The sequence below is a fragment of the Coturnix japonica genome, chromosome 9 (assembly GCF_001577835.2).
Source record: "Coturnix japonica isolate 7356 chromosome 9, Coturnix japonica 2.1, whole genome shotgun sequence".
NCBI lineage: Eukaryota > Metazoa > Chordata > Aves > Galliformes > Phasianidae > Coturnix > Coturnix japonica.
The window spans coordinates 17,469,328-17,496,946 of NC_029524.1; the positions used below are offsets into that span (position 1 = coordinate 17,469,328).

The 27,619-nt window shown below is 47.3% G+C and overlaps 1 protein-coding gene across 1 annotated transcript; it reads left to right on the forward strand.

Moving 5' to 3' along the window:
• The first annotated feature begins 5,227 nt into the window (after nt 1–5,227).
• On the forward strand, nt 5,228–27,609 carry SLC7A14 (solute carrier family 7 member 14). The gene is made up of 8 exons (XM_015871972.2): nt 5,228–5,557; nt 15,522–15,905; nt 18,711–18,947; nt 19,703–19,920; nt 21,632–21,778; nt 22,206–22,414; nt 22,539–23,416; nt 24,831–27,609. Exons 2-8 carry the CDS (start codon nt 15,602–15,604, stop codon nt 25,151–25,153), a joined length of 2,316 nt encoding a protein of 771 aa, XP_015727458.1. The 5' UTR covers nt 5,228–5,557; nt 15,522–15,601; the 3' UTR covers nt 25,154–27,609.
• The last annotated feature ends 10 nt before the right edge of the window (nt 27,610–27,619 follow it).

Consider the following 27,619-nt stretch of genomic DNA (forward strand, 5'->3'; position numbering starts at 1 on the left):
AACCATCAATACACCACAAGGACCTTTGCAGATGTCCAATCCATTGGTGAGGAAGGGATGGAGGGGAGAACCAGCCAGGAGGAAAGAGATTGAACCACCTGCTTCAGGGACCTTGTTTACCATTGTTCTGGTAAACCAAGAAGATAAATACACATCAGATATTGCCTATTATAGGAGTATGCCTGGACAGAAGTGATGCTGCTTTATGCGATGATGTTTTATGTGGCCAGTCAGGACACTGTCCTCCCTGAATGATGAATCCAGTTTGTCTAATTAAGGCACTCATTGCTCTCTTACTGACTGGACACATTAAGAAATTACTCACTCAATCACTCCTCCTGGTTTTTAATTGAAATGTACTTTTGCTGTCCTCAAAAGCAGGACGCAGCAAAACGTTTCCTTTTCCCTCACTCAGCACAGAGACAACACCAGCCCCATCTCTAACACTCACTTCCAGCTCTGTTCAGCACTGGTTTCAGGAGACCAAAAACATCAGCTCACATTAGGTAAACCTCTTCATAAAAGCCATTAACTCCTCTGCAGAAAAGCCCAGTGGATTCTTCCAGTCAATGTAATTTCTAAAGGATAGTGTTTAGAAGTCAGCAAAGGGCCAGAAAAATAGCAATAAAAAGAGATACAGAGGGGGTCAATGTGAAGAGCATTTCATTTGTACACTGCCCACATGATCTCAAGGGCTGCACCATGTCTATAATTGGGTGACCTCAAAAAGCATTCCCAAAATTGTGCATTTTTAGCATTAGACCTAACTGAATTAGAAGCAGCGCCATTATCTGTTTTGAACTCTTGATTAACCTTTCTGTATACATGCTAATGGAAAAACGTACTTTCTCTCAACTTCCCAGTCCTCTCCCTATGTTGTAGAAGCTTTTTGCATACTAGCTGGCTCATCACTGCTGAAAACACCCAGCCCTAATATCCTCCCCCAGCACTGCAGAAGCTTGCTTGAAACCTATTTACTGCCATGATGTGCATATTAATGTCTTATTTGCCTCAACAAACAGAAAGAAGGCTATTGTAAGTTACTAGAAAATACACAAACTAACCTAAAATCCAGTCTTAATTTTGCAGAGAAGCCATCTGGTTCATCTTCCTTCTCATGTGACTTTCAGAGCCTCTTTGGTGTTCTCTCATGGAAAGCTCACCACCATGCAGCAAAGGAGGGCTGCTAATGAGCTTAGTAATTCACACAGCTTCCCCCACTCTGCCTGATGGTGCAGGGAATGCCAGCACCCAGGTGTGCAGATGAGAGAGGAGCATGTGTTGGTCAGCTCTCTCCCCCACAGCCCCATGGTCAAGAGCAGTGGGTGGCAATGCTTTAATGAATACCCAATTAAAACCTAAAACTATGCTACCGCGAGCTCAGATCTTATCAGCCTCTCCTGAAAGCTGAGCTGGGTCAGGCTCTGTGGGTTCTCAAACAGGAGATTTCAACTAATGCGCTGTGGGTAATTCAATAGGTGCTCTGTTTGGAGCAGCACTCAGCCAAGGCTGCATTAAGATATTAAATCCATGGCAATGTGAGAGATGCATGCTCTGCCCATCGTCCTTCAGCTGAGATACAAAATCAGAATCCGAAGCTAGAACAGACCTGGAATGACCCATCTGTAATAGCTGAGCTTCATCCCTTGCAGAACCTGCATTCAGTCTGAAGAAAAATATGATTTAATCCTGGTAACGCGTTCATCCTCAGTGCTGACCCTTCTCGAGCTTTGCCCTTTGCCTCCAGCAGTAAGAAATCTCCAGGGAACAGCAGGTCAATGGGAGCACCACTGACAACAAACGATCAGATCCATACAGTCCCCTTTTTCCTGCAGTGCTGCCCATTTCTGAGTGCTCTCCCGCTGAACTGTTGGTGCTACCAAGGGTCAGCCTGGGAATGTTGATGGGCTCTCATCCCAGACATGCAGCTTTTTCCTGCCCACTTGTCTCACTTGAGCCTTTTATGCTTCTGTGCAAAAGCAGCGGCAGACAATGAACTCTCTCGTTTGCATGCAAAGTGAAAACTGGTGAAAATACAAACCTCTCAGCAAATCCCACTGTGGGCAAAACCCCATCCATCATCGGTAGATGGATAAACTGAGCTGCCTGTAAAAACTGCAAGGTAACGTTCTCCTTTCATTTTCCTTTCCCTCTTCTTATCCCTTTCATTTTCCCTATTTTTAGTTCGAGCAGAAATGGCTCAGACTCTGGGTGAAATTTGACAAGCAAATGCTAAAATACCCTGATGGAGACCATTTGGAGAAGATCCAAATTAGTGATTTCTAAAACACGTTGTCCTGGTCACATTGTTAAACATGAGATCTATAAACTCTGATGGTTCTGATGAGTCTAAAAATCTGAAAGATCAGAAAACTGAGACCAAACCCTGCCATCACCTGCACCACTGGGACAGTGGGAGCTGACCCTCGGCCATGTCCCATGTCCCATGTGATGTATGGTGTGACCTGGATGGACATGTTGCACTCATCATGCCCAAAGCTTTACCATCAAAGCTGAAGAAAGCTGAATGGCAGCAAATGCTTCTGTCTGGGTTTGTTGTTGAAAGGCATCTTATAAATAGGAAAAAAAACAAGTGTGTGGTCCTTTAAGCAGCCTGCAGACACTGAACCATTTAATCCCCTCTCTCCAGCAGCTTTATCCTGGCCTCCCCCAGGCACATCTGCAGCCGGGTCCACCATAAGACACTCTCTTGCACTGCCCATTACCAAGGTCTCACCGTGTTGCCATGCAGCTCTGATGGTGATTTTCTTCATGCTCTACCCTAACTGGAAATGTGTCTGATGGATTTATCACCTGTCTTCTCCGCTCAGCCCATTGTGGAGGATACTGAGCAAGAAAGGCTGGGAGGAGCGAAGTGAAACCAAATGGTGAATTTTGCTTCCAGGCAATGGTTTGGCTTTAAACTAAAAGAGAAGAGATTTAGGTTGGATGCTGAGGGGGAGAATTTTCACTCAGAGGACTGTGACACATCCCTGGAGGTGCCCAAGGCCGTGGATGGGCCCTGGAAAGCCTGAGCTGGTGGGGCAGCCAGCCCATGGCAGGGGCTGGGGCTGGGTGGGCTTTAAGGTCCCTTCCAATACAAACCAGTCTGTGATTCTATGATTCTAAGCCTTTCTGGGACCCAAAGGAAGCAGGCTCAACTTGCATCACAGGCAGTCCCTGACCCAAAGGAGTTACACTCTGTGCAGATAAAATGCAGCCTGGTTCCAGGCAACATTTTCACCTTTATTTTCCAGCCTTGGACTTCAAGGAACCATGGAGTTCACCCAGAAACCTGTAGCAGAGGCAGTAACTGCAAAGAAGCTTCCAAGTCTCAAGTCAGGGCTTAATAACAGGATGAGCCTTCCTCACTCTGGTGCTCATCATACCACGAGAGAAGATGAGACAGCGAGATTAATCCCTCTTCTTATCCTTCCATACTAATGCCCAAATCTCTTTGACCCCTGCAGGGAACTCCCTGAGTTTTCAGCTGATGCAAAAGAAAGAAGGGGGTCCAGCATTCTGGCCAAAAGTGATTTCTGATTGGAATGTGATATTATTTCAAGATCATTCTACAACTTTGCTTCAAATAGCTTTTTCTTTGAAACATAACTCGAATCAGTGGATCTCTGCAAGACCAACAGAAAACCAGTCCAGTGGAAACTGCCATTTTCAGCAGAAACAGTTGAGAGAAAGATTTACAGGAGCACCTCTGTGATGGGATGCCCAATAGCATGGGCTGGGAGCTCTCTGCCAGTCCAAGGGACACCCAGGCAATGTCTTCAAAAGCCAGTTCTGATGATGGCAAAACACTGCGGAAAGCTCAGTGAAATAAAGGAGATAAAGAGGAAATTTTTATTTCTGGGGTGGTTTGGAGATCCTCTCTGTAAGGTGTTACTGAGGCCAAAGCCTGACTCAAATTCAAAATAGGATTAAGCATTTGAATGTCTGGTCAGCCAGCCATGTGCTGTCTTGGGAAAATGAGCAGAAATCATGTTGGTATAGAAACTCGTCAGTGCCTGGGGAGAGCAGAAATTCTGCCACAAAAGTATTGTCGTGTGCTCAACTGTTATGGGCAATTTCACCCTGACATGAGGGCGATCCCAGTGATAAGACTTGTCTGGAGGGTACCTCAGCCTTGTCCAGCTTTTTCTCTGCATGACAGATGCATTTAATCAAATTGAAGAGTATCATTAGAGTGGCAGCCTTAGAAATTCATCTTCCTGCAAGATTGGAAGTAACAAAACTCATGGGAACAAAGGATTAATGAGAGAGAGCTGAAGCAAGCCTCGGGCATAGCACTTGTTCCCCTTACTCCTAGGGGTGGTGGCAGGTTGTCTGGGGGGCTGACTGTGAGACCACTGTTGGATAGAGGAAGGAGCCTTGTAGGAAGCCAAGAAAACTATGGGAGACATCTACAGGGCCACAGAAATGAGGCTAGAAAGGATTCAGAGATGACAGTGGTCCGCTGCCCTGCCCAAAGCCGGGACCACGCACATCCCAGCAGGGCTTATCTGCACGGTGTCACAGCTCATAGATCTCCAGAAGGTTAGTGCCAGTGACGTGATTTTTGCTGTGTCTCTCACAGGCACTGATTTCTGAAACAGAACTGCGGCTGAAGGATCTCTTTCTGTTGTTACCAGCAGACATTTGTTTCCTTGGTTAGAGAATGAATAGCTCCAGGGCACACCACGCAGCTGGGAATGGGTCACATTAGGGGTTACAGCATGACGCTGTAATGGAGACTGAAATACGATCCTCCCCAAACACCTCTGGAGATGAAACCCTTTCGAGTTTGTTGGTGAGAGGATAATACAGATAGATAGAGAAGGGAGCTTTTCTGGAGGGAAGCAAACAGCAAGAATCTAGAATTAAAAACATAGTGGGAAAGCAAGAATAATCCTGACTATGCTGCACAGCTATTCCCAAAAGCAGCTATGGATATAAAAAATGAAATATATCCTGCCCCTGCTAACTCCTCCCAGACAGACTGGGCACGGCGGCGTGCTGCAATACATGAATACATGAAGCATTTCATTTAAATCTTAATTCTGCCTGTTCCGGGATTACAGTATTAGCACCCAAATCTCACTGCGCGGCTCAAGCAGAAAGCAGAGGGGGAGCGTCCCCCTCCCTCTGGCTGCGGGGTGACGAAACCCATCCTCGTAGGAGGCCGCTGGGGGCGGACGGGCTGCAGCCTTCGGGACACCTGGGCGGGCAGATGGATGGCGACAGCGGGGTGGCAGCCGGCGCTGGTGGCCGTACTGGGGCCGGCAGGATGCCCAGCAGTGCACGGCTCGGTGTATTGCCGCTCCGGTCACATGCGGCAGGCGGGGAGAGGGGGGAGCGCTAAATAATTGAGGAGCTGCAGCGCCCTCCTCCATCCCTCCTCCATCCCTCCCTCCCTCCTCCCTCCGCCCTGCGTGTGCGGCCGGGAGCCGGGGCCGCCGGTGCCCAGCGCAGCCCCCCCGCCGCCTGCAGCACCACAGCCGTCCCCGCCGGGCTGCTCGCCCGCGGAGGCCCCGCAGCAGCGCCCGCCCGCTGCCCTTTGCGCCCGGTGAGTGCCCGCAAGGCTCCGAGGGGGTGCAGAGGGGATGAAGCGTGCTGGGGTGGGGGGAAGGCGCCGCCTCGCTCTGCCACCTCACCGCCCGGGAAGAGCGGGTCGGAGCATCCCGGGGTGGGGGGGAGAAGTGGGGGCAGCGTGACTCCAAGCGTGGAGAGCTCTGCCCCGGCCCTACTGCGGTCACCCCGTCCATAGCCCTGTACCGGCGGTGCGGCGGCTCCTCCGAGCAACTGGGACAGACCCCGATTGGGACAGAGACCCCAGAGCCGCCCCATCCCTCAGCCCCGAGCGGCCGCAGCCCCGTGTTGACAAAGTGGCACTCGATGGAAGGGAGGAGGTGGGGACGTCAGGGCTGACGGCACGGGATTGATTGGAAACAGAGAACGGCGGGGAGAGGGGATAAATGCCGGCTGGCCCAAGCGAAAAGGCAGCTCTGGCTACAAGTTGCCTCACCGAACGAGACAGGAAGGTAGAGGCGGTGCAGGAGGGCAGTGTGCATGGGAAAGGAATAAAACAGCATCAATATCCCGACGGGGAGCAACGGGGCGGGTGGGCGGCAGAGCGGGGAGAGCCGAGCCGGGCGCTGTCCGCAGTGCTGAACCCCGACGGGGCGGCCCGGGGGCTCCCGCTCCTCCTCGGCCTCTCTTGGCTCCGACTCGCTCCGACTAGGAGGATGGTAATGGAGTTATCTTCCTTTTTACGTCACCCCCGGCTCGCTGCTGTTTATTGATTCCACACGGGTATTTTCAGACTGCTGAGTATCAGCCGCCTGCCTGCCTCAGCCCCGGGTAGATGTGCCCGTGCACCACTTTATTAAAAATCCTCATCTGTTTGTTTTTGTTTTTTTTTTTCCTCTCAAAATTGCTTTCCAGCTCAGGTCTCGTGACCTATCAAATGACCATTTAGACAGATCGACTTAGTGCCTCCCCGTGACAGTCTGTGCCTAGAGAGGTCTGATAGAGGGCTTCCTAAATCAACACAGACTCTGGGGAGGCATGGGAAGCAATATTTCTCTTGTCAGCCCCAGAGAAGACTCTCAGCTCAAAAGGACCCTATTTAATTTAATCTAGCATATGAACTAATTAATCTTCCCAGTGTCCCTAAGTAGTAGGTAAGTACATTTTAGCATGCCAAGGCATTTGTTTAATTGCCCAAAAACTGTCATGAGATTGAAAGTCTGATTGCTAAAGGTATTTACATATACCCATTCTGTTGGTACACATAAGGCACATGACTTGCTGTAGTTGAACAATGTACTGTAAACAAACAAAAACCAAACAAGCTAAAAGCAATACTAGAGTGAAGAGTTACCTAGATTAAACTAATTATCTGTTCTTAAAACATTAAGCTCCCTGGGGAACCCCTGCTGCACGAGAGCAGGAAAGTAAGGTTTTATTGCAGGGATCCAAGGCCCAAATGCTATTTCTCATTTTCATCTGTCAAAGGTACTGAAATGACAGTACCTTTGACAAAAAAGTAGAGGCTGGTGAGGGGTAAATAATGAAGATGAAGCAGCTTGGGTCCACTCAAAGTGAAGTCCAATATGCAGTACATATCTGAGATGGTATGAAGGAGGCAATGTGTACATTAGGCATTGATGTAGTATAAAAAAACACAGACAATTAAACAGGACTGAGACCTTACAAGGCTCATGCAATTGCTATTCGGTTTTAATCTCTCCTTGCAAAATGAGAGTTCTAGAATACATTAGGAAAAAAAAAATAACAATAGTATTGGAGTTTGAGAAAGAAAGAAAAGCCAAAAATGAAAGTACTGAAGAAAGAATCTTATAAAAGAAGACCTACAGTACCTGGTCAGTTCAACTAATTAGAAAAGAAGGTGGTAGATGACTTGATTCATGAGGTTAAAAGCCTTTACAGAAAAAGATGAACAGGCAGTGAGTTACTTCTCTGTCTGCCTAAGAAAGGCATGACGGAAATGGGTACTGAGATGCTAAAGTCAAAGCATTCTGATTTAAGTGAGAGCTCACATTTTTGATCCGTGGAGGGCTGATGACCTCATAAAGGAACTATCAGAAAACCTGCTGAATTCTCCATCAATTTATGTCAGGACTTAATGTCCTCCCAGAAGCTGTAACTTAGCCAAAGCAAAGCAAGTCATGGGGCTTCCTGCAGGAGTAATGGCGTGGAAGCCAGTGTCTTGTTCTGACAAAGTGAACTCAGTGGACTTAATGGTACCTTTGATCTTTACTTCCCCAGTCAGACACAAGGACATACCAGGTGCCCCTAGACAAGCACATTCCCAAGGGGAGTTTTGATGACATACTAAGAGCAGAACAAATCAGTGTCCAACTTGCATTTTGAACACCCCAATTTTCCTACTTCCTCCATTTATTAACTCTCCCCAAAATAAACCCCTTTCTTCACACTGCAGTAAAGTCAATCATTTGAAAACACAGATCAGTTTCCTTGGAGAGTCAGTCATGACTCTGAAGTGAAAATGTATCTTACCCATCCCAAGATAATTTTTTAGGATTAAGTGAAAATTATGAGGATGTATTCTTTATGAAACTGCAGAGTCTCAGATGGGATCATATCTGAAAGTATTCCAGTCCAAAATATTTTGGAGGATATATATAGGCTGACTTGTCTGCTTTTTTCTTGAAGCAAAAGACAGTCTGTTTCCTCGGTTCTGAGATCATACACGTATAATAAGATTTCATCCATCTTTCTTTGAATCCAACAGGACTTTTTCTAGAAAATTCAATGAGAACAGAGCCAGTTCTCAGTGACTGAACTAATGGTTTTCCTGTGAAGACCCTGCCGCATTCAAGCAAATAGGATAGCAAAAGCTTATGGAGATGTAAATAGGTTCTTCAGGGGAAAAAACAAAAATGGTTATGACAATAACAGAGTAGACTTTAATAGAATATGTGTAGTTTCTCTGACATCTAAATTCCAAAATGGTTAAAATTTTGTCTTCATGGTACCTGAGACATTAAGATCATCATAATGTATATGCTTAACTATAATCTTAAAGTATAAAGCCACGACTGGGCCCAAATGAGCACAAAATGGTCCAGTCAGGAAACAAAGAAAACATTTAAAGCCATTTCCTAAGGATCTGAAAGCCTGGCCAGAGTCTCCGATCCAGAGTGAACCTTCTGAACTCATTAAACCACCTACTGTGCCAATGGAAGCAGTTTCTAACTTAGATCCATTGGCCACATAAATTCGTAATACATTTTTTCATTTGCAAGCAACAAGATGTTGAAAATCATGGTTTTAAATTGGAAACCTCCTACTACTTCTGAGCTATTTTCTTCTTGTATATGTTTATTTCCTGTGGCTCATCACACAGTGGCCCTGAGTGGTGCAGGCATCAGCTCGGGGCTCAGCTGGGGCTGAGCACTCTAGCTAGTGTTGATGCTGCTACAGTGGCTGATTCCTTGCTGTCACCTCAATGGAACATCCCTGGGAGAAAACTACTCTTTCCCTGAAATAAAACTGTCAGAGGGAAATCCAGGCACTGACAAAACAAAAACAGTGAAGCAGAGCCACATATCATGTGATTCTATTGTTTCTGATCCTCTGCACGACAGCTGTATCAATAATTTACTGAAAGATGGAACACTATAAATTAAATCTATCTGGCAGATGAACACAAGAAGAGCAGGTTATTCAAATCCTGCAATTTAATTGCGAGAGTACAGAGTTAGAGGGGTCAGGTGGGTTGCTGCATGGAGGGAGATGGATTATTACTGGGAGATTCCTTCTGTTATGCTGCAAGTGTTGAGAGGGAGATGTTGCATAGAAACCTTATGTAAGCATAGTTTAAAAAAAAAAAAGAAGTGTGTTTGATCCACAAGTGAGTAGGATTTCAGCACTGGCCCTTGGTAACCACCAACTCCTGCTGCCTATATGCCTTGTCGGTAATTGGGACACAGCTTTGTGCTTTGGTTGACTCCTCCTGAGCTCCCTGAGTGCTGGTTGGGTCTTTCTGAGCAAAGTCCTTCAACACACGCTTAAAATATGAGGCTAAAGGCACTTTCTTGTGTCTAGAGGCCACTAGCACATCTGGATGCACTCTGCCAACAGCAGCAGAATATGCCCAAGAGCATTTTGAACCAGGTTTTAATGATGGATCTGTTAAGTTGTGTCAAGTGAGCAGCTGTTCCCTGATGCCCAGCAATATGGTTACGGTGCCCTAGTGGGATCTGGACACCCTGGTTTGACAATGACGGAAATATATGCCTGCTGCCTGCCCTTTGCCCTGGGCTGGGATGAGCCGACAGCACTGGCAAGCATTTGGGTCTGCCAGCACCTCTTCAGAGCACCTGGGCAACAGAAGGTGTGTGCCAGCCTGTGCACTGCCTCATTAACTGGCTGGGGAAGCAACAGGGACCAGGAGATGTGCAATTAATAGCTAGGGTCGCCAGCTCCACACTAAGTAAATTAAGATAAAAGGCAGTAATGTGTCAAGTTCCTTTGGCCAAGAGCTCCGGCACAAACAAGAACCACAGCAATATTATTTCAGCTATTCTATTCAATTCAGTTCTAAGGGAGGTGAAGAACAAGCACGCAGTTAGCTACCAGGGCTCTAGTGACAAACCAGCCTTAAGCTATGCATGAGCATGTTTACCTACACCCATTCCCTTGCTACTCAAGGACATCACCAGGCTGTTTGTGTGCATTACTTAGGACCACCATAATACCATGATTTTTGAGCTATTGGTGTTTTTAAGAACACGTCATTCTTCGTTCAGTTCTGCCTCATTAGTAATATCCTATATGCTGACTTAATCTTGGATGTACATTCATAACTCGCTTGTTGGGAAGTGTCTGAAAGCACTCATGCTACAACGCCAGGTATTACTCACACCACACACTGCTCAAGTGCTGCTCCACGTTTGCCTGACTTATGATGATAAATGACTAAACACAGAAAATCTCTTATAAGCCGTCTTCTTTGATCAACTTGTGCTCACATTACTCATATAATCAGTTCTGTTGAATTGCAGGAGGATTACTCATGTAAGGCAAGGATTTTTTGTCCTAGTGAATAATAATAAGCAGCAGCCAATCATGTAATAAAAGCAGCAGGATCTGCTATTCACTTCCTGGGAAGTGAGTTGAATCTGCCTCATGCTTCTGTTGGGGGATTGGCAACACAAGCTACAGCCACCCAAATTACCCTGCAGCTCTCTATGTTGTGTGCAAAGAGCCTGCTGATTTACATCTACTACTGCTCCTCCTGGAGACCTCAGCAGGCACTGAAGGAATTTCTCCTTCCAGCTCCTTCTGAGAAACATGTTTCTTTGAGAACCTCTCCTGCATTAATTAGCCCATAGACAAAATTATGCAAACGGGGCAGTGAGGCATGATCAATTACACTTGCATAACTGCTGATGAAACGCGATAACTAATTAATGAGACCACGTGCTCAAACAAAAGAGAAATGCATTTGAAAACCAGCAAGAGCTGAACAGTGTGTGTAATTCTGATGTGCTTACAGTGCAGAAGACCAGTTTGGATTCCTAAATGGTTGCATGGAAGGCTTTCCAGAAGCCAGAGAGGCTGCTGGTGAGAGTCAGCCAGGAGGAAAAAGCAGTTCCTTAGCAAGGAGTAAAGGAACGTCTGTAACAACCGCAATCTTCAAAGCAGAAGTAGAGACAAAAACAATAGATTATCAGATCCTGTGTTTGATATACAGGTCATTATTTTTTTCTGGTTTGGACAACAAAGTATTAAATCAGTACTTCACTGAAAAAATGTAATTTGTGTTTTTGCCATTGAAATTCACATTGATATCCTGAAACGAAATAAATTGTCATAATGATGCATCAGCCAGACTTTGCAACAGCAAAAATCCATTTTTCTTTAGAGAGCCTCACACCTTAATAAATAGCCCATTCTGTGATTTATGTTGAATTTAAAAAGCTCTCATGGCTGGCCTGCAGCAAACCGTAATGACTTCCATTCTACGGTGCAAAAGTATGGATCTACAGGGGAAGAACGAGAAAGTGCAACCAAGTAATTACAGAAACTGCTCCTGCATCTTATTAAAGCAAAGGCATTTCTTCAGACAGTGGTATTCTAGAACAGACTGTCTGGTTACTCAGCCCGAAGCAGCTCAGTACAAATGCAGCTCTTGTCCACTATGACAGCAAGGTACAGCTGGGAGAGCATTATTTTTAGAGTAGTTTCTCTGCACCTTCCTTACAACAGCCAGCTGCATGAAGCGCTCGTGCTTCTGTTAGGCATCTGCTTTCTCCATTCTACTGATGGAGAAGCAATTCAGTTGTTTCATGTGGTCCCCTAGAAGGAGCCCTCAGCACAGTTGTTCCAAGAAGTTCCTGGTTGCCCTGTTCTGTTCAGCTCACCCACCTATTGATCTGTTCTGCTTCTTCAAGGCTTTTCTTTCACCACCTCAAGACAACAATGAGAAACCAGCCCTTCTTAGAAATGTGCAAATTGATTACACATCTTTCTCCATAATTCTTTTTTTACTTTCCTCCTAGTGGTTAAATAGCTTTTTGCAAACACAAATGGAGCACTTCATGCATATTGCATTACTTACAGCGCTGCACTCACAGATGGCTGGATGTGCCAGAAGTACCCGGCGCTCAGTGCTACACCACTCTGCACCACACATAGTCAGTGCTCCCTGGACAAAAAGGGCAGAAAACATGTGGGAACCCAGAATGCCTGCATGGCATGGCTTCCTGCAGGCACAAGTGCACAGTGGTGGATGCAGAGCAGGATGCCCAGAGGGATATAACTCTCAAGCCCTGGGGATATTTCTTCCTATGGGATCCCAGCAGCTATGGCCAGCTGCTTGCAAGGCTGGCACATAATGAGCCCAGCAGTGCTCAGAATAACCCATCACCAAGGGATCTGTTGGTCTTTACCACAACCAGCTCCGATTTCACCCCTGTGTGCATCTTCACCTCCATCTGTTCCTCTTTGCTCACCTTTGTGGATGCAGTGTCCTGATATGAGTGCTCAAATGGAGTTAGCTCTTCAGCTGTGGAAGTGGGTCCCAGAGGCTGCAAAACAAGGAGGTTATGCTGGTTTGGCTCTTTCTTGCATAGGAGACAGGAATAGAGAGTTTAAGGACTCCTGTCTGCAGCACCATTGCCTTCTGTCTTTGATCAAGCTAAATAACTCAGTGTTTATTTTCCTTATTTCTCAGAAGAAGATAATGGTGTTTGGCCAACTTGCAGCAATATTAATATTGGTAAAGCACCTAAAAAAACACAGATGAAAGAAGAACAGAAAAGAACTGTCCAACCCCTCCAATTGGCTATAAAGACAAAAAAACACAACCAAAACCACCACATAACAGCCCTGAGGCTGGTTTTGTTGTTGTTTTTTTTCAGTAGTCTCATCACTAAATTTGGCTTAAACCTAAAATATTTCACCATGTTTTCCTTTTTAGTGATAATTTTAGCTTAAAATAATAACTGCTGCACTTGAATGCAGGTAGAAATTGGAAAGGATTTTTAAAAATCCCCAAATTAGCAGCAGAAAGGCAGATGCTGAAGCTCTGTGCAGTGCTCTGAGGCTGCAAATTGAGCACACAAAAGTCCAAACCCACACAGAAAGCAGCAGCGTGACGAGCAGCCCACAGCAGCATCCCTCTGCCCCGTGGCTGCCGGCACTGACGTCATTCCTCTCCCTGCTGCCGGGCCGTAATGAAAACCACATCTTGTGTCTGCTCCTACTGCCCAGCTCACAGCTACCAGCATAGTAATTAAAACTAAAAACAACACAGTGTTCAGGGAAGTGAGGCTGGCAGGGATTTTCCACTCTCCCTTTCTATTCTCTCACACCGTGGGTTGCAGCTCCTGCATAGCAGTTCTCCGTGCTGCCTTCCTGCAAGCAATGCTGCAGCCCAGCTGCACACACAGCCCCAAGTGGGGCAAAAATGCTGTTGTATCAGCAGGCATTGGGATGCTTTTGTCTCTCTCCAGATTTATTTCCCATTCTGTTTGAGTACTGAGTCATCTCAACGCCCAGCTGCACCTGGAGTGAAGCATGAATTTTGCTCCGCCAGCACCTGCGTTAATATTGCTGCTGTGGGATTTGCTAGGAGTCTGCTCTGACCCTGTTTTCTAGGGCATGTAGAATCATACAAAGGCTGAGGCTGGAATGGATCTTATAGATCATTAAGTTCCAACCCCCCTGCTGTGGGCTGGGTTGCCAACCACTAGATCAGCTGCAAGGAGGAAGGAGCTCTCCCATCACCTTCCTGCAGCAAACTGGGACCTCTGCAGGCAGTAGGGAGATTTCCTGTACCATAATGACTTCTACAAGGAGAAAGCAGGAGGAAACCCAGCCATTACATCTCAGTGAGAACCCCCAGCTGGCACCTTACCACCTGGAGCTCTCTCTTCTATTCTATCACCATCAACACCCTGAATCTACTTGTGTTCCCTGCATCCTTTACAGAGGGCTTTGCACAGGGACATCCCGGAGCCCCCCAGGTAGAGGGCACTCATTAACATAAGGACTAAATGAGTCACCTTGGCAGGCAGTGGGTGTGTGTTGGGGCAATGAGGGCAAAGCAGAAAGCAGCAGGTTTAGGTCAGGAGTAATTTGGCACCAAATCACACACTTAGAAAGTTGTGCCTCTAAACATCGAGGCTTCCCCTTCCAATGTGATTTCTGTTTTAGTTCATTTGCGCTAATGAAGAACACTGTTGTGGTACAAACAGCGGTTGCTAATGAGCACAATGGCAGCAGAGATAGCCAAGCTGGCCCTGGCCCCCAGCACAGCGCCACTCAGCCTCCTTGGTACTCAATGATGTCCCTCCATCAGGCATTTCTTAAGGCTGTGGGAGGGGAGAGGATGTTTCCAAGTCATGGAGTAGCAATATTCTGCTCTCACTTAAATACCAGTGATACTTTCAAATGATCACTCTCATTGAGTATAGCCACAATAACAGAGTAAATTCATTTCAGCTGTTACTGAAGCATCGCCTTCAGCAACTCAGGGCCCTCTGCCACCCCAGCCACTGGCCAGAAAGGATTATTTTCTTACCTTACAGACTGCAAGAGGAAACAGCACAGAAATAAGGGCATCTGGACTGATGCTGTTCACAAACCAGGCAGCTATTTCTGCCCAGTGTTCTGTTTAGCTGAGGTCTGTTTGATGCAAACCCAGGCAGACCCACCCAAGTCCTTCCAGCTCAACATGGAGTACTGATAAAGACCTGCAAAGGAAAAGAATATCCTTAGCTAGAACATGCATCCTTTCAGCTTGTGGTCGCTCGAGGTGAGGAACAGAGCAATTCGAACTGCAATCAACCAAAACGTGAAACAAATGCTGTGTTTTATTTAATAAACTCCAGCAAGACAAGGCTGCCTTGTAGACACAATGTAATTTGTTTGGGATGTAAAGACTGAAAGAATAATTGTTTTGGCTCCAGGGCAATAATGATAATAAAAATTTCTGCACCAATAGGAAGGAAACTGTCAGGCTAAAATGCATATTAAAGAAAAAATATTTCCTTTTTTTCCTGTGTATCAGTATGCAGAGATTGTCAGTTCTTGGTGTTTTTCTCGAAGTCATCACACATCACCAGGGGGTCATTTCTTCTTGCCTGGGAACTATGCAGTCTGTTAAAAACAAGAGAAAGACAAGGAAAGAAAAGGGCTGTGTCTGAAGAGTGCCTGAAAGTATAACTGACGAGGAAAAAGCATGAGCTAATTCAAGCTCTTGGAGCCAATCTTATGACTGGGAAGGTGTAACCACCATGTAGAGCAGACTGGCTCAGGCAGCAACATTTGGAAGTATTCAGAGAGGTGACCTGATGTGCCCCAGCCCCTCATGGCTGCCCAGGAGCATTTTTGGTATTTGTTAGGCACTTGGAGGGTTTCAGGTTCCTGCTGTGTGGGGGATGATATTGATAACTTACCCCCTTGGGACAACACCTCTCCCTTTGCTGTTTCAGCTCAAACAGACACTGTGAGACCTTTTCTCTTTCTTGCAGCTGGGTTGCCATCACTGGAGAACTGGCAATGCGGCCGCAGCCCTGAGCACAGATTCAGCCTGGGACACCCAGCAGCAGCCATGAGCGGCCTCCTGTCACGCCTGGACCCACGGCGGGTGCCATGGGGGGCTGCAGGCCATGCTCTGCGCTCCCGCGTCCTGCGCACCAAGCCTGTGGAGTCAATGCTGGAGGGCACAGGGACAGCAGGAGGACAGGGCACACGGCTGGCCAAGGTCCTCACCACGCTCGACCTTATCTCCCTTGGTGTTGGCAGCTGCGTGGGCACCGGTATGTATGTGGTGTCCGGCCTGGTGGCCAAGGAGATGGCAGGGCCTGGAGTCATCGTGTCCTTCATCATCGCTGCTGTCGCCTCCATCTTGTCAGGTGAGTCATTCTAGCAGGTTTTGAGTGTGGTCTTGGGTACACTCTGGCTACCTTCATGGCTGAACAGCATGCCAATGACCAGCACTGGTCTCGTGATGTTGGGAATATCCATGAGGAGATGGCAACCAGGACAGAGACATCACAGAGGGGTAATGACATCTCCTTACGCTGAAAACCCCTTTTGCACTGGTGTTCCCCACCTGGATGGGGTGCCCAGGTACGAGGAGCCAGCAGGACGGTGCAGGTGGGGCTGAGCCCTGCAACTCCTCTGCTACCTTTGGAAACATTCTTATTGGCTCCCGTTCACTCAGGATCACTCTTTGAATTTCCAACAAAATAAAGTAAACAAAGCAATGTGCAGAGAGGGAGGAATTAAATATTTCAGTGAAAAGTCAGCGAATTGCCTCCCGTGAACCCAGCTGAGCATATGGCCTGAGCTGCAGTTTCCACATAAGCCAGTACTGCTGGCATTTGTCCTTTCCAGATCAGCGCTAACATGATGATGTGATGCCCCCGCTCTCCCCGCTCACAGGACTTTGCATGCTGTGTCAGTCTGGCAATCCAGCTTGCGTGTGTGGGCTGGACAAGGAAACCTGACTCAGTGACAAAGGACTTCAATGCGGGATGGGAATGACCTGACTTTACTTTTCAAGTCCTTGGATTATTGTGCTTTCCCCATTCACCACAGCCCATTTTGTGATGCAAACCAAATGAAGTGGAGCAACCTGGGTGGGTCCTCTCTGAGAAAACACGTTGTCCCCAAAAAGAGCTTTTTTCCCCCAAGCTGTGGGCCCTGCCCCACAGCAGGGAGCTCCTGCCGGCCCCACAAGCTCTGCCGCTCCCAGCCCTGCTTTCATCTCCCCCCTGCTTGTGCAGCCCTGGGAAAGTGTTTTCATTATCTCCTTGGCCACTTCCTTGCTTCATCATTGACACTGCTGTTGTTTGTAACAGCAGCGCATTTTTGGCAAGTGAAACCCAGTAAGGGCTGGGAGCCGGACAGGCTGCAGTGGGGATTTCAGCTCTCACTTCACATCCTGCAAGTGTGCATGGATGGATTTTAAGGAGTTGCTCTGGTTCACAGCTCGGGCAGATATCCACATCACCTGTGCTCACCCTTGGTTATCAAGTCAAAGCCCATTACCTGCAAATTAGCCTAGGGTCTTTGGATGAAGATGCTCCTTCCAGAATGTAGTGTAGATTGCTGGTGCTGAGAGGGGCTGTAATGCTCAGAAGTGGCTGAGAAGAGACGAGACCGTTGGTAGCAGACATTCCATGGAGGTCAGGATTTCTTTTGCATCAAAAGGGGAAATGGCACCTGCAAAGAAGAGATGGAACTTAGCAGTGTTGCAAGGTCCTGGTTCCACAGAAATTTGGGAATCATTCTGGGAAATGGGAATGCCACTGAGTTTGATGGCATTGGGGTTTGTCACAGCCATATGCACAGAGTAACATTCAGTTATGAAGCTTTATTATCAGTACTACACTACAGATGGAGCTGAGATTAGTAAGAGAAAATCTATGCCCTAATAAGTTATATCATCTTCCTTTTTAAGCCATGCATACAGAGGGGAGTGCTGTGAACTCTACTTCTGCTGGAGGACCTGTAGAATTGTGAATTAAAATGCCATTATTAATGCCACCTGCTATTAACTCAGTGGCAGTCAGGTATGAACACAAGTTTTGCACCTCCCAGCCCCCCGGACTGCTACCACATGCTATGATAAAGATTGATTTATTTCTTAATATACACTGAAACCTAAAGCAGATAAACCCTACAGGCTGCAGTATACAATGAATAGAGAAAGATGACGATTTTGGAATCCCTGTAGAGTAATTGGAAACTCAAACATTTTATACATACAAAAATATCTGCTCTGCCATTATCGCCGTGCATCAATAAGAACCCTCTTCAAGCCTTATCTTGTCGTTGGCTGAAAGTACTGCTGCCAAGAAAGATTATATGATTTTTAAAGCTACCAAAGACAGAAACCAGACACTTGTCCCCACCAGAGCACCTGTTTCATAAATCATTCAAGCCTGCAGTTATCCGTGAATGTCTTACCTTTGCGGAATGCATGCATTTTTAATCAGCTTTGAATAATGACTGTGTGGGACTGGATGACTGGGACATCTTGTTGCTCTCGTAGCTGGGCCAGCCCTATAGAACTCCAGTTTGGAAGAGTTGTGTTGAAAACTGTAGCTAGGAACAAGGACCCCACCAATGCGGTCCTGCCAGCACTTACCCTGACCAACACCCTGAGAATTTCTGATTTCGTCCATCCACAACTACTTAATAAAATCTGATGGTTGTTTCAAGATAGCAGTGTGTTAGGATCAGGATTTTATTGAAAAATACCCTGATGTAGTAAGTCTGGAAAGTATTAAATCCCATTGAAATCTCCTCCCAAGCAGCTCCAGTTACACACTTTTCACCTCTCCCCTTTCTTTACAGTTTTGCAGTTAATCCTCAGTATGAGATCTACAAGCAATACTTAAGTGTTAAAATAACTTAGTTCTTTGTGAGAGATGGCTTTAGACTCATCTGGCATGGCTAGAGTGAGAGCAGGATGAACAGGGCAGTGCTCATACATGCACCTGCATTGTAGTGACCCAGAATATGCACACAACATCTTAAGAGGAAACAGCACAGAACACATTAGCATCTCTATCAGATGAAGAAGGAACATCTGTCACCATCAAAGCTACTGTATGGAAATAGGGTCACCACGACCACACCACCATACTGCCCACAGATGCTCTCTGTGGATGAATTTTAATATATAAACATTTTTTCTTTCCAAACAGGTGTTTGCTACGCTGAGTTTGGAGTGCGGGTCCCCAAGACCACAGGCTCTGCCTATACTTACAGCTATGTGACAGTGGGGGAATTTGTAGCATTCTTCATTGGCTGGAATCTCATCCTGGAGTATCTGATCGGCACAGCAGCGGGTGCCAGTGCCCTCAGCAGCATGTTTGACTCTCTGGCCAACCACACCATCAGCCGCTGGATGATCAGCAGCGTTGGGACACTGAACGGGCTTGGTGAGAATCGGGCTGGAGAGATGTGTGTCTTTTTGTGCAGAGCCTCCTCCGTTAATTAGGGCCTGAAATGTAATTGGAAGCTCGTCAGAAGTGAGACATGGATATTAGGCTTCATTCATTATTTACCATCCGTCAGCCTCTGGTACTTTGCATCTGGTTCAGAGTCTGGGTTCTAGGTGCAGGGATATACGATATAATACTTTGAGCCTCTCTGGACCAAACCAGCATTTAGACGATCAGAACCTCAGAAAAAAATATATATATTTCTATCTCAGATGCTAACAATAGAACAGGAACATTTTGCTCAGCCCTGTTAAAACCCACACAGAAATTTTAGGGAGAGCCTGTAGTAGTGACATGTAGAAGCTCAGGGCTGGGGTGGTTCTGCGTGACCAGCAACAGCCTACTGTTCTTACCAGTAACAACAGCAAGCTGTCTTGTAGCTTTGCTGTGAAAATTTAATGTTTGATTGACTTTTAATTTGTGATGCAAACTGGGATATGATCATTTGTTTTCTGCTCTCCAAAAACTCCTGACAGTATCTTGAGGCATCAGGATTTATCACCTCAATAAAAGAGCTTTGCCTTGCAGTGGCACAGTCACCTGGAGATCAGCTTTGCAATGAGAACAAGGAGTACTTGCAGAACTTCGGGATCTGAAAAGCATTTTCATAGAGTCATAAAATCTTCTGTGTGGGAAGGGTCACCTAGCCTAGCTATAGACAAACAGTGACACACCTCTTTTCTCTTACCCAGGGAAAGGAGAGGAGTCATACCCTGACCTTCTTGCTCTGGTCATTGCCATCATCGTCACCATCATCGTGGCCATGGGTGTGAAGAACTCAGTGGGACTGAACAATGTGCTCAATGTGATTAACCTGGCAGTCTGGGTCTTCATTATGATTGCTGGGCTCTTCTTCATCAAAAGTGACAACTGGTCTGAAGGGCAGTTCCTGCCATTTGGATGGCCGGGGGTAAGTCTTGTGCACAGTGGGCCACGTGGTGCCACCTCTGCCATGTGTTCAGCTTTGCTTATGGTGTGCAGCCCCCACTTCCACTTCACTCCTCAGGTTCTAGCCCTGCTCATCCCACCCAGCTTTGGCCAGAGGCATCCAGCTCCCAGCTTGGGCCCATCCATCCTCACTCTGCCAAACCTGAGGGACACGGCAGTGCTTTGCCTGCATCTCCTGCCACTCTTAAAATAATCTCAGTCCTTTTCCTAGATGCCCTCTTGGCTGGCCAAATAGCATCTGAAAGCATACACCAGGAAATGTCTCTCATCATCAGGCTCACAGCAGCAAAACGCAGTGGCTGTCCAAGGAAGAGCTCAGGAGGATCCTGCCCATCCCCTGCAGAGGGGGAGATACTTACGTTGGCTGCTCTTCAATAACAATGTTCTCGAGCATTTGTTTTGAGCACTTCATAATGCCACCTGCCAGTGCTTATTTTGTGGATGTTCCCTCAAAGCTTACTGAGAATTTGGACATATTTGGCTTTTTTAGCTTGCTTGCACTGGTTTTTATCCAAAGATGAACAGAGTCTGAAAATATCTCAGCTGGCCTAAGCCCAAGATAATTTCTCAGATTTACACTGCTTGACTCCATTGGGATTCTGTGTGGAAAAATAAGCAAGAAAGTAAAGTACACCAAAAACCTTGATTGCTAAAAGGATCCCAAGCAGACATGCTGTCCTTCCACGTCTGTAAATCAGCATTTCTCTTCTGGAGCATGGCAGTGAGGAGCACAGTGCTCAGGCCCATTTAAGAACAGAGGTCAGATTTACTTTTGGATGGTACCTGTCTTTTTCTGCCATAAAATAGGAAAGAAAAAAAAAAAAAGAGTGCCTAAAATAGGAGCTTGGTTCCAATTCAATTTTCCAGACCTCCCTTGGCAAAAAAATACATGGTTTTAAAAGATACATTATCCAAAATGCATGAAAAACAATAGAGTCTTCCTATGGCTTCCGGATGGCTGTTTTTCTCTGAAATTATTTGTAGAAGTTAATCCACCACAACACAAGCTTGAAATCCACAGAAGCATAGAGATGCTTTGAAAAGTGACTTACAGACTGTCCCCTGAAAGAGGTGAATTCTCCTGTGTGCTCCATCGCTAAAGAACTGAGACAGATGTGATGGACATGCAACATCCAGCCAGCCAGATGCATGCAAGGGCTTTGCAACTACAAATTAGAGCTCTCCTTACAGCTATGCAGTCTCTAGCCAGCTTCAGTGTTTGTTTCTTATAAACATGCTAGTATTGTACATTAAGAAAAAACATAATAAAATAACCAGCAGTACAAATAATTCCTCTTCCAAGTGTTCCAACCTGTCTGCAGCTTCCAAGGAAAGCAGAGGTTGTTTGGAGAGTGGTGCACATCTGACTGTCCATGTTCTCTCTCTCTGCTCTGCTTCCTCTGCTAGCAGATCTTGCTGCCTGGCAAGAAGTCCCACTAACATGGAACACATGAACACACTACAAGTCTCTACTAATATAAATGGTTGTGGGGAGGGATGATGGGGAGTCAGTCAATCCCTCAGGATCCGTAGTGTTTTCAGTGCCTCCACACAACCCTAACACTACACCCCAATGCAAGTTAAATAAGCACAAAATGGTTTTGCTTGATCACTTGTTCCCAATTGGGTGCTAGCCACCTTCTTGGCACTGAGACACTGCTTCTTCTGTCCAGGTTCTCAAAGGGGCTGCAACGTGTTTCTATGCCTTCATTGGCTTCGACATCATCGCTACCACAGGAGAAGAAGCAAAGAGCCCCAACACCTCCATCCCCTATGCCATCACGGCCTCACTCGTCGCGTGCTTGACAGCATACGTATCCGTAAGTACCTGCTATATGTGTATAGATATGAATGCATGTCCATACGTACTAGCTATATGTGTACAGCCATCCACTGTGAGTCGGGAAGAAGTTAAAGCAAGCATTCTGTGGGGCAGGACATACATGGATGGCCACAGCCTGTCCGGCCTCTCTGCACCCAGTAAATGCATGTCTGTACTAGGAATTTCAGGTTAAGGATATCTCCTCGTTGCCCTAAGGTGGCAGAGATCGAGGTAGCAGAGCCCCTGGATTAACCACACCACAGTAAATCACACACAGCTCAAACCTCTGCATTTTACATCTTCTCCACAGGAGAACTCAGGGTTTTTTGCATGTTTCCCACCCTTGCGAAGTAGCCCCTGTAACTGCAAGCCTCCAGCAGAGCTCAGGGCTGCAGCTGATCCTCTGTCCTGTTCACCTTCCCCAGGTAAGCATCATCCTCACACTGATGGTGCCATACGATGCCATCGACACCGAGTCCCCGCTGATGGAAATGTTTGTGGCACGTGGCTTCTATGCAGCCAAGTTCATCGTTGCCATTGGGTCTGTGGCAGGCCTGACAGTCAGCTTGCTGGGCTCTCTCTTCCCAATGCCAAGAGTCATCTATGCCATGGCTGGTGATGGGCTGCTTTTCAGGTCAGTCATATGTACACAAGCATTTGGCTTTCTTCATTGCCTTCCCAGCAAGGTAAGGGCAACTATAACAAGCAGCCACTTCAATCTGCAATTTTAACCTTCTGTAACCACTTTCTTGCTGCAGGTTTTTGTCCCATGTCAGTTCTTACACAGAAACTCCAGTGGTGGCTTGTATTGTCTCTGGGTTTCTCGCAGCTCTGCTCTCCTTGCTGGTCAGCCTGCGGGACCTGATAGAGATGATGTCCATTGGCACGCTGCTTGCCTATACACTGGTGTCTGTCTGTGTCCTGCTCCTCCGGTACCAGCCTGAGAGTGACATTGATGGCTTCGTTAAGTTCCTCTCCGAGGAGCACACCAAAAAGAAAGAGGGTATCTTGGCTGACTGTGAGAAGGAAGCTTGCTCCCCAGGCAGTGAAGGAGAAGAGTTCACAGGCCCACCAACCAACACATGTGGGGCAAAAAACCTTCCATCGCTGGGGGACAACGAGATGCTCATTGGGAAATCTGATAAATCCACCTACAACGTGAATCACCCCAATTACGGCACAGTCGACATGACCTCGGGGATTGAGGCGGATGAGTCTGAGAACATCTACCTCATCAAGCTGAAGAAGCTGATCGGCCCTCGCTACTACACCATGCGGATCCACCTGGGGCTGCCAGGGAAGATGGATCGGCCCACAGTAGCCACTGGCCATACAGTCACCACCTGTGTGCTCCTGCTCTTTGTCCTGATGTTCATCTTCTGCTCCTTCATTATTTTCGGGTCAGACTACATCTCTGAGCAGAGCTGGTGGGCCATTCTCCTTGTGGTGCTGATGATCCTGCTCATCGTTGTGCTGGTGTTTGTCATCCTGCAGCAGCCAGAGAACCCCAAGAAGCTGCCCTACATGGCACCCTGCCTCCCCTTCGTCCCTGCGTTCGCCATGCTGGTGAATATCTATCTTATGCTGAAGCTCTCCACAGTCACATGGATCCGATTTGCTGTCTGGTGTGTCGTGGGTGAGTCCCAGATTATTTTACTACTGACCCAGCTTTGAAAGGGTGGTAATAGCATCGGTGACTAATGCTTTTTGCAGCCGGGATACCCAGTCTCTTGCATTTGCTCCTCATAATGCTGGAGTTCTTAGAAATCTGTTAATCAAGGCCCCAAACTAACACAAAAATCACACCTCCAGAAAAATGTCAGTTTGATGGAAGCAAACTTCTTCATGTTAAGACTGTTCTGATGAGTCTTCTGATAGAAAGTAGGTGGGTTTCCTGCAGAAATCTGCCTGCTTTCTTGCTGTTTTACCTGCTTGAGCTCTTTCAGCAGCCCACACCAAGATTTCAGCACATTTCTAAAATGCAGTGCTGTCCAAGTAGCTCTCATAGCTCCTCCTGAAGGCTCTCAGCATCAGACTACAGAGAACTGAAGCAACAAGGAATATCAGAACCAAGTACTCCTCAGAGAGAAATAGCAGCCACATGAGCAAACACAGACATTGCAACAGCCCATAGGAACCCCAGCTACAGACAGCAGACCCTGAACTTTGGTGCCAGCATCCAAAACAGTCATCCCTTGCTGAGCACTCCAGTAGATGCTCTCCCCATTGGGAAGGTGTGAAAGTGGATTGTTGTAAAGGTTGGAGGAAATAAGGAAAAAGGCCTGTCTGTTCATCACACAAACAGACCTTGAATCTCCCTTCAGTATGCCAGAGCAGTTTCATAGCTTCCAGCCCTTGGGGGAGATTGCTACCAGCTTTCATCCTCCATATCCACACATCCTCTCTTGTTTCAGAGTAAGGATAGGGGAGGCAGGCAGCTCTCACAGGTAATTCCTGAGGCACCACAGCAAGGCTCCATCTCTGAGCACCTCTGAGCCCTAAGCTGAGCTACTGTAGAGCCAAATACAGCCCTTAGGCTAGAGAGAAGATGCTCAGTATTTTTCTAGCTCACTCAGCCAATAAGTGAAGGAGCAAATCAAGACAAAGTCCTTTCACCTGTTCTTTAGAAATTAAGTGGTTTCAGAACATCAGATCAGACTGCTGTGATTAACAATTGCACCTGTGTGCACATATAAAACCTTGTCAGGTGCCAGCAATGGTAACGAGGTCATCTTGTTGGTGTGTTCTGGATCCAGGGCACATAGGGCTGTGTATATTGGCAGGAGAGATACTGAGAGCTTAAGAAAATTCCAGAGGGAAAAGGTCTGCTGGGATGCTGCTGGGGTGGAAATGTGGGCTTCCAACAGAGTAGGCCAGGACAGGTCTGTTGGGAGCTGCTTTCCCACCAAGGCTGCAGATGAACAGGAGGAAGCTGAATGCTGGCATAGGTTGTGGGGACAGGTGTAGCTTTGGGGTATAGTGTGGGCCAGGAGGGGAATGATGGTGCAGCATTGCCCTCCCCAACAGTCTCTCACTCTCATTCACCCCAGGTCTGCTCATTTACTTTGGCTATGGGATGTGGAACAGCACGCTGGAGATCAGTGCCCGCGAGGAGGCCCTCCACCAGAGCACCTACCAGCGCTATGATGTGGATGTTGACCCTTTCTCTGTGGACGACGGCTTCTCCTACGCCACTGAGGGTGAGAGCTACCCAGACTGGGGCCCTCCCGAGGACAAGGGCTTCTCATACCAGCAAATGGCAGGAACAAAGGAAAGCCATCGGACGAGTAGCAGATCGAAAAGCAAAGGCAGGCACAAACCATCCTCAGAGGCCCTCATCGCCAACGACGAGTTGGACTACTCACCTGAGTAGTGGGGCAGCAGGGGGACACCGTGCAGCCAGCCAGCCAGGAAGGGCCTGCGGCTTCCCTGCCCCGTCCTGTTCTCCACCACCATCCTGTCACCTCCGATCCTCGGGTCACATGCCGCAGCCGCTGCTGACCCCAAACCAAACCCACCCAAGGGCTTTGCCAGCTGAGTCCCACACCAGGGAATGCTGGAGCCCTGGTACAAGCTGAGCCCCAGTTGGCGCCCAGTGGGAGATGTGCCAAACTGAGGGGGCTCTGAGAGGTGGAAGGAGCCACATGGGGGGACGGGATGGGTTTTCCCTGGGGAATAGTCACCCTACAGCCACTCCTGTGTGTTTGGCACTTTCTTAGCATGTGTGCTTTTTCCTCAAACCACCCAGCAGTGACAGCTTAACCAGAGGGACAGGCAGGTAGGACACAAAAGTGAACTACTTTCATCCAAGGGGGTGGCTCAGCTCAATTGGCCCCATCAATTGGTGTCTTCATGGCTGTTCCAGCACTAAGTGTATGCAACAAGGCCACTCCACACTGGTCCCCAGGCCCAGTGTCCTGAATGGCCCAAATGTCCTGAATACCAGGATTCAGTGTTAGCCCGCGCACTGCTTTAAACAGTCTCAAACAAATCCTGAAGTCCTGGCATAGCCAAGCATCCTGAACCTGAGCTTGGCCTCCTTTCAGATCACACCTGACCTAGACATGTGCAAGCAGTCAGCAAGCCCCATGCAGTGTCCCTGAGATTGGACTGGGCACTGCTCCCACCATTTTGTCTTTACCAAAACAACCAGCCCATTGTTTGTGAACTGTTGTGGGCATATCCCAGCACTCATTCTGGCCTCCACGCTGTTTTTAACCTTGGCTTGGTGGATACTGTGTGAAAAGGTATAAAAATGCTGCTTGCTCTAGAGTGACGCTTCTAGCATGAAACAGAAAGGAGAAACTGGGAGGGCTTCAAGATGGGGGCAAGGGTTTGGTAAAAGGACCTGTTAAGCTTCACTCTGGACCCCACTCCTGCTTCTCCCCCAAACCTCCACAAGCAGAAACCCAAGAGCATCTCACCCAAAAGCCTCCACAATGCACATAAACTCTACCAACCTACTTGGAGAGCTGTCCTACACGCCTATCCCCAATGGTGCTGAAGCCCTCATGATGGACACTTGTGCCCTGCTGCTCCCCTGAAGGATGCCTTAGAGATACATGGGAGAGATGGCACCTTGCAGGTCTGGCTTTATGCTTTCAGGGAGAAAGATCGTTGCTGTTTTCCGACCAGCTCTCAAACTAAACCATGGGGTGGTCATCCTCGTCCCACAACTGCATGGTATTTAGGCATCTGATGGATCACAAACACGTGCCCAAGTACCCTGCTGAGTCGAAGCCTGATGTTCCTTTTGCAGCCTTAATCTCTTGCTACAGAGCAGTTTGCAGTACCAGTGTGTGTTGTCGTGTCCACCTGAGTATCATTTGGTGAGAGCCTGATCCCTTGCTCTTTGGCGTCTGTAGGCACCTGTCGTTCTATCAGCTTGTTGAGCGGGGCCCTTTGGCTGCTGTGGTTCCCCTGCAGCCATCCACCATTCCTCATTCCTTCTCCATCCTTTTCCTACCCCTTATCCATCCCTTTCCCTTCCCCATCTCCATCCCATCCTCATCCATTCCTAGGGAAGCAGGGCAGGATGGCTGCCCACATCCCCAGGGCCACCAGCAAAGGTCATTTGGTCTGTCACCTCTGGGCAACATTAGCCTAGGGCCAGTCTGAGATGCTGAGAGGGGCCAGGAAGCTGGTACAAGTGTTGCTGTAACCCAAATATTTCTCCATGCCCTAAAAGGAGATTTTCATGCAGCCACCACATTACAAAAGAGCATTGGCAGCACCACTACAGTCCCACTTCATGCCAGGACACAGCACGCCTTTGCTGGAGCCCAAAGTGTGGAGCAGAAATACCTCACATCCACCAGACCAGCCCAATGAGATCTCGGTCCCTCTGCAGGTTGTGACCAGAGCAACACAACCCAGCACGCATCCTCTGCACAGCAGAGGGCTCACGCCCCGAGCGACACCGGTGTCACAGCCCCAGCTTGTAAATGATCCTCACTTCTCTCGTTTTGTTTTCGGTCTTTCTGATGTAGATCTTGCTTTTTTGCAGATGGTACTTTCTGGTGTAACAGTTCTCTGCAGTTCTGGTATGAAATCGGTGTATTTGTTCAAAGAGTTTGTTCCATGGTTTTATTTTACTTTATTTTTGTGGTTTCCAGAAGCCCATTGGTGCATTGTACAATGGGGTCTTGTAGTGTGTCACGAGAAAGAAAAAAATATGCAGATACGTTATGGAGTGATCTTTATTTTCAGATGATTGTGTTGTTGAAAACTATACATATAATATATATAAGTATATATATTATCAAGATACTACAAAAGAAATCTAAATTTACCAAAATCTGTATATTTTAATAAATGCATAAAGCTTTATTGTGTGCCT

What these genes read in the sequence shown, in the direction of transcription:
- SLC7A14 (XM_015871972.2), top strand. Translation starts at nt 15,602, where the DNA reads ATGAGCGGCCTCCTGTCACGCCTGGACCCACGGCGGGTGCCATGGGGG. An exon ending in TGTCGCCTCCATCTTGTCAG is followed by an intron (nt 15,906 to 18,710) that starts GTGAGTCATTCT and finishes CTTTCCAAACAG; the next exon opens with GTGTTTGCTACGCTGAGTTT. An exon ending in TGCTGTCTGGTGTGTCGTGG is followed by an intron (nt 23,417 to 24,830) that starts GTGAGTCCCAGA and finishes CATTCACCCCAG; the next exon opens with GTCTGCTCATTTACTTTGGC.